Below are 11,882 nucleotides of genomic sequence, written 5' to 3'. Positions count from 1 at the left end.
AAAAAGGTTAGTCAAGTAGGTGGACTCCATGACATTTATACCCCATTGAAGTCCCTCCTCTCCCCAAGCCCCGCCCTTCCCAGGCTCCACCTCTCAAATCTCCAGGTATTTCCCCACCTGGAGCTGGCAAACCTAGTTTCAGCACTTGCGATAACCAAAGGAGAAAGACCTCCCCACGTAAGTCTCTGTCTAGCAAGCCTGTGGGGCTTATAAGGTCTGGAAACAGCACGCGCTGTGAAGCTCATGCCATTAGCTTGCTAAAGGGAATGTAAAAGGGAAAGAAAGGTACTTCGTGAGCTCCTGTTCATGCGCTATATTTTCTGCTTAGGACTGTAATGTAGCTGATTTAGCATAGCACAAGCTGCTGAGGGTTTGAAGCCTCTTCGTTACATGCAGTGGCAGAGAAGCTTCAGACAGCAAGATTTTTTAATCTAAAGAGCTGTGAACATACTCAAGCACCCTCTGGTTCAGTTCACATCCTACTTGCTGGTTGCAAGCAGGGAGCTGGTTGTCAAGTTGCTCAAGTACGTCCGAACAAACATGGACTTGTCAGCTTTGCATGGTTATGCTGCTTCTCTAATGATTATGCATCTACCACCACCCTCTCCAATTTTAAAAGGGAGGGGGGAAATCACATTTGAAGTGAGGCATTTTAGCTAACATAGTTCCAGTTGTCAGCCTCCATCCAAACTGCTTACCACGGTGACAATTTTTTTTTAAATGGTGCTATTACACCACTCTGTTATTTCTGTTGTTAGGTGATATTCCTAGTACCAGGGTGTAATAGTGCTAATCAGTTCAAACTCTAAAAAATTATGAAGGTATACTTCACCAGTGTCAGAAAATACAGAAGGAAGTGCTGTTAGGTTACTGTTTATAGCACTTGTTCACAGTAGCTGCCACCACTTCCAATAGAAACAGAGTTCAAAGGGGGGGGGTTGCATTGAAACTTCTTATTTAGGAGACCCTGTGTGCCTTCAATATCTTGTTACTGACATTGGCAAAAACGTTAGTACAGTACACCACCTACAGATCATTGTGTTCCCATTACCACCATGAATATCAACAGGATCCCGAGATCTATGAAAGCTACCACTTGTAGGCTAGATCCTTTTCCATCCTGGTTACTGAAAAAATGTGTAAGTCCCTTATGTCCATCATAAATTGGTAAGTCCCTGGTGCCCATCAGAAACCAATCACTGACTTCAGGGCACCTTTTCTTGGCCATGAAAACAGGCTATTGTCTGTCCATTACTTAAAAGTCTTGAGAATTATGTGCTCAATTACTGCTTGGTCTCTGATTTGCCCTTTCTGGACAAGTTGATAGAGAGAGTGGCTGCAGAACAGACTCAGGTCTTCCTGGATATTTATCTATTTTAGACCCCTTTCAGTGTGGCTACAGGCCAGGCTATAGAAGGGAGATGGAACTAGTGACCTTAGTTGTTGATCTATGTCTGAATGTAGATGAGGGCTGTGCCTCCTTATTGCTCTTACTGGTTATTTCAGCAGCCTTTAATACTTGGGGCTATATCATCTTGTTGAGACATTTGGATGTAGATGTTGGGATTAAGGGATGTGCTTTGGATTGGTATAATTGTTCCTTAAGGTCAGGACTTTTGCTTTTGGAGACCAGCTGACATCAGTGTGAGGGTTCCACAAGGCTTGGTCTTATCCCCCATGCTATTCAATCTTTATGTAAAGGCTTTAGGGAAATTGTGGTTTTTCTACAGGCTGCTGCACCAGCACAAAGCTGCTGAGCACAGACCTCAGCAACAGCCATTGAGGTGATTAGATTAGGAGCTCATCTCACGTCTAACTGAGGGATTTGAGCAAAGTATGTTCACTGGTGATCATGCTAGTATTGGAGTTTGCAGAGTACCTGATTTGTGTGACACTTCTATGTAAAACTGAAAAGTATACAACTAAATAGACAATGATCATCCACAGTAGCTACAATTTGTGCTAACATAGAGTGCTTTGTTATGTTAAGCAACCGAGAGGACATGCAAAGGCTGAGAAATACCTTGGCCAATACCTTCAAAGCTTTTCACAATTCCCTGCTGGAGACTTCTCTCTGGAGCTCCTTTGTTGAAAAATAGTGGAAGACTGAATGTTCACTTGCAGTCTTTTTGATGTTGCCGTAGTTTATGTCTAACTTAGGTTAATTTATTCTTTTTCTGGAAAGTGATTGACCTGTTTATGCTATGTAAACAATAGAGGGGCCTTGTTGACAGGATGGACAGGTTAATTAGCCCCCAGTAGTATAGCTGATGTTATTGGGTCATGTGATAATGAATGACCTTTGGAGTCCCAATTAAGTCCACAGTTGTGCAGGGAAGAGTGTAACTCTGTTTAGTGTTGCAGCATTGGAGAAGAATATTGCAACATGCATGTATGCATGTAATTCTGTTGAAATGAGAATACTTTTTGGGTGCAAGGCATGAGTTGAGAATGGCCGAGACCTCGAGTAATGTAAAATAGACACACAACTCCCCAGACAACCCCTAAAGAAGACATTGTTCAAGCATCTGACCTCAGACTGTCATGCTGTGTTTAGTTTATGGCAAAAACAATTTTAGCAATTGTTATCAATTTTAACACTTTTAACAATATAAATATTGCACTGTATTTATTGTTGATGCAACGTTTCATACAGGAGAGGACATCCATCAAGGTAATGTCAAAACATGACTTCCATTCCATTCTTGTGATTGTACATGGTATAAAATGTGATTTTTGCACAATAACAATTCATTGGACCTGTCACAAAAGGAGTCCACAATTCTTTATTCTTGATCTTGAGGAATGTCTGGTGGCTTTCAGCTGAAATTCTATGGGAAAGTGATCACTCACTGCTAAAGCCTGTGGAGTAACAAGGCACAGTATTTTGCTCAATTGGATTCCATGTTTTCCAGTTCTTGAATGAGTATGTCTTAAGAGTTAGAGAGTTTCAGGTGGGGAGTCAGCAGTAGAACAAAATTCAAGTGTAGTAGCACCTTGAAGACCAACACATTATCCAGGGTATAAGCTTTTGGGACCTTTATCTCACAAAAGTTTACACCGTGGGAAATTTTAAGACGTACTTCCAATAATACATTGAATAGTTTGTATAAGGTCTATGTCATTATGGGCAAGTGAAGGGAGAGAGAGAGAAGGTTGGGGAAAAAGGAGAAGAGGATAGTTGGTTGGATACATTTGGAGAGAATGTATCCAAACCTACAGAAAGACAGCAGACAGGTTGAAATCAGCATGCAGGGTGGAACTGACAACATTGTATATTTTAATTTCCATATCTTTCCACCCTGATGTATTTGCTGCTGTTCCTGTACTACCAAAGATAAATACTTAATGGAGCATAATTTTTGTTGGGGGGGGAGGCCGCTGGTGTCATGCTCAATGACCCCCACTTTAAAAAATATATATCTTATTTTGAAGAAGAAGAAGAGATTGGATTTATACCCCGCCCTTCACTTGGAGTCTCAGAGCGGCTTACAAACTCCTTTCCTTTTCCCGTCCCCACAACAGACACCCTGTCAGGTGGGTGGGGCTGAGAAGAGCTCTTGACAGAAACTGCTCTTTTTCAAGAACAGCTGTGCCAGAGTTATGGCTTGCCTAAGGTCATCCAGCCAGGTGCAAGTGGAGGAGTGGGGAATCAGACCCGGATTAGAGTTCGCGCACTTAACCACTACACCAAACTGGCTTTATTCAACCCCCATGACAGATTAAAAATGTATACTTTTTGCACTCTAAATGGTTTTTCAGTGCTTCACGTGTATCTTTATACTTCACAATATCCACCTGGCACCTTATTTATATATTTCTAAAACACATTCAGCTTGAAAAAAATGTAAAGCTGTTGGGTGGGGGGCGGAACCCACAGAACTGATTTCCCTTGAAGAGGTTCCGGGTCTGGCTCATGAAAGCTTAAATCTCAATAAATGGGTTAGTCTCTTCGTTATTTTGGGGAGAAATAACCATGCCTGTCACCAACACAGTATTTCCAGACTGCAGTGAGTACTTTTAAACTACATCTATATGCAGCCACCATTATGATACCCTGTTTTCAGCCATGCAGCCTGAACATATTAATAAAGGTAGGCACTCTCTGGCTACGGTGAGTGTGAGATTCACCAAACTGATTGATTGATAATTGGCTTTCAGTTGACTTCACTTGACGCAATCCACTGGCCTTAAACAGCTGCACTGGGTGCTAAGAATCACTGTGTGATTAGGGTTGCCAGCTCTGGGTTGGGAAACACCTGGAGATTTTTGGGGGCAGCGTCTGAGGAGGGCTAGGTTCAGGAAGGCAAGGGACTTCAGTGAGGTATAATGTGGCCATCTTCTCCAGGTGAACTGATCTCTGTCGCCTGGAGATATCCCAGGAGAACTCCAGCCACCACCTGGAGGTTGGCAACCCTGGTTCTCAGCAAGAGCAGGACTGTGGGGAGGCAACACATAGTTTTCCTAAATACATTTCCTAAACAAGGGCGAGGCTAGATGTGAGTCAGGAGGTCCACGGTCAGGATCTCTTGCAGCTTTGGAAAAGCCTAAAAGCAGTCCCAGATCTGAGAAAGATTTAAAGAACTCTTTTCACCTTTGCGGTTTTCTCTGTCTGCACCGTCTCCCCCTTGCCAAGAGCTGTTATTTTTGCCACGGGGGAAACATATCCATGTGGCAGAGTATGTTTCCCCTACAGGTCAAACAGCACATTAGGAAGGGGAACTATTTGCATTGGAAAGCCATTATGAGAATTTAGGGTTAATCCCTTCTCCTCTGCCACTGCCCAGTCTGAATCAGACCTCTTCTCCCTGTGGGTCCTCCTATTAGTCTTTTGAAAAGCCAAAGAAGACTCAAACCACAGATCTTCTGGATAATTTTCAGTTTGGCTGTAAAACATTAACAGCTGGACTTGCAGCCAAAGGGAAGGGTTCCTGAAGGGAGAAGGATGTAAACTATATACTGAAGCTGATTTGAAAGAGCGAGTTTCCTCTCTAAGCGTGCGCAGTTGCAAAATTATCATTTTGGTTCCATACTGGAAAGTTGGGAATGGCATTGTTTTAGTTTTCATTAAATATTAGGTAGTCTATAAAAATAGGAAGAATACCCCAGTAGTACCTTTCCTGGCTTTCTCATACAAAATGACAACTTTGTAAGTACCTCCCATCCCCAAAGCAGCAAGAGTGTGTGTGGGGGAGGTAGGAAATGTCCCAGCCTCCAACTGGTTCACTGCACAACAGCCCATTCAACTTTAAAGGCCATTATTTACAATGGGAAAATCTATAATTATTGAAAACAATGGTCCTTTAAAGTTTAAAGGGCAGATGTGAAGCTGAACAACTGAGGTGGGGGTACTGGATTCCATGAGCCAGATCTGCCACCCATTATTTTCAATGGCTGTGGTGGCCTTCCTCCCTCACTGCCTCTGAGGGATGGAGTGTGTGTGTGTGTGGGGAGCCTGCAGCAGGGCTGGTGTGCCACCATGACCACTGAAAACCATAGGTGGTAGACTTGGGACACAGAGCCAGAGGCCATGCCTGTCTCTCATTATTTGGAGCACCCTCCCAGCTGCTCAGTGGTGTACCTGCCATTAAACTGTAAAGAGCCACTGTTTCCAATGGGGATATACCTGGCCTCCAGCTTTCAGGGGCCAGGTGTTTCTATTGGAAATAATGGACTTTTAAACATTAGCCTGCTGTTGCACCATGGGCCAGCTGTGAACAGTGAAAGGCTTCCTGACCTAATTCTGGATATTTCTGATATCTATTAGGAGTAAAATATCGGAATCAGGAAATGTTGGGAAAGCCTTTCATGGTGTCAGGTATGTATTTATTTACTCATTAGGGTATTTCTATGCCGCCTCTTCAGAGTCCTGCTCAAGGGGCTTAAAACTAAAACCACATCACAATATTTAAAACAAGTCATCGGATGTAAACTGTGTCAAGGCTATCCATAAAACAGAAGCGATCATCAAAAAAGTTGGTAAGGAAAAACCTCCAATTAAAAGCTTGGGTAAAAAGATTTGTTTTGACCTGGTAATTGGAAAAAGGAGGAGGAGGAGATTGGATTTATACCCTGCTTGGAGTCTCAGAGCGGCTTACAAACTCCTTTCCCTTCCCCTCCCCACAACAGACACCCTGTGAGGTAGGTGGGGCGGAGAGAGCTCTGACAGAAACTGCACTTTCAAGAGCAGCTCTGACAGAACTATGGTTTGCCCAAGGTCATCCAGCCAGGTGCAAGTGGAGGAGTAGGGAATCAAACCTGGTTCTCCCAGATTAGAGTCTGCACACTTAACCACTACACCAAAAGTAGGTGCCAGGCAAGGCTCAAGGAGGAGGGCATTCCAGAGGCACTTCTGAACAGCAGGCCTAGAGAGCATGGCTTGAAAGGCAGAGCTTAACTGGCAAACTGAATACTATGGGAAGGGATGGTCCTTCAGGTACTCTGGCTCAATGCTGTTTATGGCCTTAAAGGTAAGAACCAGCACTTGAATTATGCCTGGAAACAGATGGGTAACTAGTATAGATCTTTCAGCATAGTAGCCTGTGCTGCCACAATTTTGGCCAATCTGAAGTTTCTGGAGTGTTTTCTAAGGCAGCCTCAAGCAGAGTTCATCACAGTAATCTAACCTGGGTGTGATCAGAGCATGGATCACTATGGTGATAAAAGAGCTGATAAAAGGTGCTACATGCCATGGAGAGAACTGAGCCTCCAACCGTAGGTCAGGATTCCAGTAGCACCCCCAAGTCATGAACCTACTCTTTCAGGGGGAGTGCAATACCCACCAAGACAGGCTGACTCCACAGTCCACACCTCAGTCTTGCCTGGATAAAGCTTCAGTTTATTGGCCCTAACTCACTGCATTACCTTCTCCAGGCACCTGTTCAGGACTGTGAGGTTTGAATATCAACACTTTGGTTTGTTGGTTGCCACCTAACTGGAGTTTCAGGCTAGGATTTGTAACTGATTTATTGACTGTACTTTGTACCAACTGTGGTTTCTTTTAACATTTCAATTAACAAACCACAATTAACAGACTTTGTACTGCGACTCTTTGTAAGTGCCTGGCCATGGATGTTACAATCTTCTATACTAGGAGAGAGGCAAAAAGTTGACAACACAGGATTTACGGATAAATTGGGATTTGTGATTTATGTCTAGCTGACTAACCAGAGCTTTGTTGCACAAACCACAGCTGAAGCAACCACAGTTTACTTGTGATGCCTTTATACAGCCAGCAGTGCTAACAAAGCTAGGTAGCTCTGGAGGTGGGTGTACTTATAACATGACTTAATACAGGACAGGCAGCCTAGCCATATACTTAGTGTGTGTGGGCAAAGGCAGGCAGGACACAAAGTAATGGGAAATATGTGGACTGCGGGAGCTGGTTTTACATTAGGTTCACATCTTGTTTTGTTTTGTTTTCATATTGATAATTTACAATATTTTAATGATTTTATGATATTGTAATTTGTCAGCCATCTTGAGCAAGCTCTCTGGAAAAATGGCATATAAATTCTCTAAATCAATCAATCTGTCTCCCTTTGTAACACACATGCAGCTGTGCCTTGAATGCTCTGGAGAAAGCTGGCACTTGTTATGAGCTCTTTGCGTCTGGCTTCTGCCCGTATGTCTTCCCCAGTGGGTAGTCTGTCTCTCACTCCTATACCAGGTTCCCATCTATTTGGCCTTCTCAGCTTTGATGCAGCACAACTGGGGCTGCAAAGCTTATAGACAAAAACACAAGGATGCTCTGGCTGTGCATTATCATGCTTTACAAACCTGCTCTTCAGTCATTGAAAAGGCTCTCTGGAAATCAAAGATGTTTGCTGAGTCTGGCAAAGTGGCCCTTATGAGCATCTCTCCATGGAGCACAATCCTGTAAGAGGTGAAAAGAGACAACTCTGTATCCTCCATCTGGGGAGTAGGAAAAAGACTGCTATTGCCAAAAAGGAAAAAAAACCTTCATCGCTTAGTGTAGCAGATTAGGTTAGCACATCAGTAGTAGCACAATAGAACTAGAGTCCTACAGCCAGTGCTGTGGCACATAAGATCCCATTCCCAGTCCTGGCTTACCTAATCAGCAAACTGTGGGTGCATCTCTCCCTTCAACTCTGCCCTCCCCAATGACACTTTGATACATGCTCATTCTGTCTCCATCCTTCTCTTCTCCTCCCTTTCCCCCTGCTTTTCCTCTTGCAAAAAGGCAGGGTTGTAGCCCCATCCTGTGCATGGCCTACTTAAAAATAAGCCATAGTAAACTGTTGTGAGGTGGCAGGGACAACACCAGGTGTCCCCTTTGGGCACTCATGGCATCAAACCCAGCGTCCACCAGGCCCAACAGAGCAGTGGATGCAACCTTTAAAGAGTCACACTCCAGATAGCCAGTCAATGACAGCTGGCCCTCTGACAGCCAGCCATCTGACAATTAGCTGTGGAAGGCTCCATTCTGGGGGTGGAAAAGGTGAATGGTAGGAAAGAGATTGCTCTGAGGCTGCTATTGGTCCCTCAAAAACTTTGCCGTGTCCCCACAGGCTTTCTGGGTAGATAGGGCAAGGTCACTAGACTTACCAGAGACATAGCTGGAGCCTTCTAGAGGCTCGAGAATGATGCTACGAAGACACACCAGCTCTGGCTCCCAGAACAACATAAATAAATAAATAAATTGGCACCTAGCTCTATCTGTTGATGGAGGGCTGCCTGGACTCCGCCCCAGAAAATCTGACCAGGGCATTGGAGGCCGTGGCTGGATAACTACAGCCGAGCCGGTTGAAACGTAATCCAACTAAGATGGAGGTCCTGTACCTAAATCGGGGACGGGGCGGGGAGGAGCTGGGTTAGGAATCAGGCTGCCCTCTTTGGATGGCCCATGACTTGTGCCAGCCCCAGAAGGTGAGGAGCCTGGGGGTGGTCCTGGATGCCTTGCTTTCTGTGGAGGCCCAGGTCACCACAGTTGCTAGGCAGGCCTGTAGCTACAGTGGAGCGTCTTGGGATTTACCACCCAGGCCTCCTGACTTTTTGCTGAGCTGGGTGGAGAGAGCCATTCCAGGCTGGGGGGAGGCTCAAACCTTCGCTATGCCTCTCCCTTGATGGCTTGCATGAGAGACCGGGGGCTTCTATGGGGCGCCCCCTGACTTATTTAAAGGCCCCCTGAATTTAAAAAAATCCTGGCTATGGGCCTGTTGCTAGGTCAGCCTTTTATCCTCTCCAGCAGATCAGGCAGCTGGCCCCTCACCTCTCCCCCCAGGACTTGGCTATAGTGACCCATACAATGGTTGCCTCCAGCTCTGATTACTGTAACTCACTTTACATGGGCTTGCCCTTGTGGTTGATCTGGAAACTCCAGCTGGTACAAAATGCAGCAGAATGCCTGCTGGCTGTGTTGCCTGTGCACATTCAGCCAGCGCTACACCAATTGAGTACCGGATCCACTTCAAGGTACTGGTATTGACCTTCAAAGCCTTGCATGGCCTGGAACTGACATACCTAAGGGGCCACCTCTCCCCATAGGTGCCCTGGAGAGCCTTGTACTCTACCGATCAAGATCTGCTGGCTGTCCCTGACCTGAGGGACATTCATTTAGCCTCGACCAGGACCAGGGATTTCTCTGCCCTGGCCCCGGGCCTGGTGGAACATGCTCCCACTTGAGATCAGGGCCCTACGGGACCTCCTACCATTCCGTAGGGCCTGTAATACAGAGCTATTCCACCAGGCCTTTGGCTGAGGTGGCAGAGGCGTCCAGTAAAAAAGTTGGTCTCCCCTGCTGAAAACACTACTCCCATGTGGCCCAGTTTAAACAAATTTAGAGTCTACTGGCACCAGTACTGAAGATTGTCCAAAAATTGGTGCAATTTGTTTTTAATGTTTTGTTTTTAATGTGTTTTGATAGTTAACCATTTATATTGTGTCTTCTGAGATACCGAATGGCCTAATTATTTGTTGTGATCCACCCTGAACCCGTTCGTGGGGAGGGTGGAATATAAATGGGGGGGGAGGAGAATGAATAAATAAATAAATAAATAATAGAGCTAAGTCCAGAATCTGACATACACTTCGTGCCATGTAACTGTGTCAACTGAGATGCTGCTCTTGAGAGGGGAAAAAAAACATTTTGGCTTTTTTTTGCAGAGACAGCACCTGGCAGATTGTGTGTGTAGGATGCTGTGAGTGAACCACGGAACTCAGTGGGACCCAGTGAGTAAACATGCACAGGACCAGTCTGTAACATAATAAGCTTCCTTACAGCAAGTCTGATGTACCCAGAATAGTCTGCTCTCACCGATAGTGATTATCCATGATCAAAGAGATCTTTTCCAGCTCTTCTCCTTTAGGTCCCTTTTAGCGAGAGATTTCAAGAACTGAACCTGGCACTTTCTGTGTTCCATCAATGAGCTAGGACTCCCCCCTAAGTTTCTTGGATCTTCTCAAAACAAAACAAAAACCTCTGGTATTTTTCAGATTCAGGTATATTGGACCCCCAAAATATCAGTATTCCTGACATGCCAAATTCCAATTCCAGTATGGTATTTGGATTTGGGTTTTTTCCAGGAATTTGTTTTTTGGGAGGTCCATTATACCCTATGGGGGACTTGTCTGAGGGGCTGTTTTTCAAGCTACAGGAACCTAATTTGCAACAGAGCTGCTGGTGCCTGTCCTCAGAAGAACCCCCAAGGTTCAAAAAGACTGGATCAGAGGGTCCAATTGTATGGGTCCCCAAAGAGGGTGCCCCCATCCATCGTTGTTTCCAATGGGAGGAAAAAACAGCTGCCCTGCTACCAGGGTTCCGTGGAGGCACTTTGGTGCAGGTGGATTCAGAATGGCAGTGGGGATTGGTGGCTGTGCCAATCAGATGGGTTATTGCAGGGCTATTTTTGGACAGGAACGCACAGGAACGGAGTTCCGGCTGGCTCCCAAGTTGGCCACGTCCAGCAGGAACTCATTAGCATAATAGGCCACACCCAACAGCAGGAACTCATTAGGATTGGCTACATTAGGGGTGTGTGGCCTAACATGCAAAGGAGTTCCTGCTACAAAAAAAGGCCCTGGGTTTTGACAACAAACAAGGTAAACAGAATAACAAGCAAAAGGTGGGTGTGGCTGGATAACCACACTTCTGGTAACATGGGGGTGCGGCCTAATGTGCTAATGAGCTGTGCTGTCAGGGGTGTGGCCCAATATGCTAATGAGTTCATGCTATTGGGTGTGGCCTATTATGCTAATGAGTTCCTGCTGGGCTTTATCTACAAAAAGAGCCCTATTTGCCCTGCTACTTCTTTCTAGTCTCATTTTAATTTTGGGAAGAGTGTTTCACTGCAACTTTCCAGCACAGACTGAGAGAGGATGCAGGCACAAGCACGTGCTCACTTCAGTCACCCTCAAAGTCCAGAACTGGGTAGCTGAACAGCAGCAAGTTGACCTTCAGGAAGACCAAATGCTCAACTGTCCGGGGGAGCAGATGTGAGCGATGCGAGCTGACCGTGTCACTCCGCATGCTTGTTGGAGGGCACCTCGCTGAGAACCTCAGTATGGAACTGATTCTGGCGATAGCTGTCCCGGTGGTCTTCACCCTGCCTAACACTGGTCCTCTCCCCAACTTCTTCAGGTTGCCACCAGTGCGCAATCAGCAAGAGGTACGCTTGATGCGCCTGGGGGCAAGTCCATATGTTGGACATGAAGTGCACAGTTCTCCTGTGAGGGCAGGACAACTGTGCCTTCACATAGTCCCTGGCTGCCTGGTACAACAAGGGCAACACAGCTCTGTTAAGCATGGTGCAAGCAGGGACTGTGTATCAGGGATAGGCATCCTGGAGTAGCCTGCAGAAGCTGCATCTTCCACCATGTCTGCTGCTCCCCCCCCCCCCCCCCCCCTCCCCCCCCCCCCCCCC

General features: G+C 45.7%; 1 protein-coding gene across 1 annotated transcript in view; it reads right to left on the bottom strand.

Moving 5' to 3' along the window:
- Window positions 1-2,763: 2,763 nt before the first annotated feature.
- LOC107110008 (deoxyribonuclease gamma-like) overlaps window positions 2,764-11,882 on the bottom strand; it is a gene marked incomplete at its 5' end in the record, with an annotated part of 21,074 nt that continues 11,955 nt past the window's right edge. The window contains 2 exons of the mRNA XM_015410715.1: window positions 2,764-2,862; window positions 7,780-7,876. Of these exons, the coding sequence (XP_015266201.1) occupies window positions 2,764-2,862; window positions 7,780-7,876 (196 nt within the window). The remainder of the gene's footprint in view (window positions 2,863-7,779; window positions 7,877-11,882) is intronic.

Source organism: Gekko japonicus, unplaced genomic scaffold, assembly GCF_001447785.1.
Source record: "Gekko japonicus isolate JY-2015 unplaced genomic scaffold, Gekko_japonicus_V1.1 scaffold15, whole genome shotgun sequence".
In the NCBI taxonomy this organism is placed as follows: Eukaryota; Metazoa; Chordata; class Lepidosauria; order Squamata; family Gekkonidae; genus Gekko; species Gekko japonicus.
The sequence above is the reverse complement of the archived record's forward strand: the minus strand, read 5'-3'. Positions and strand labels throughout refer to the sequence as shown.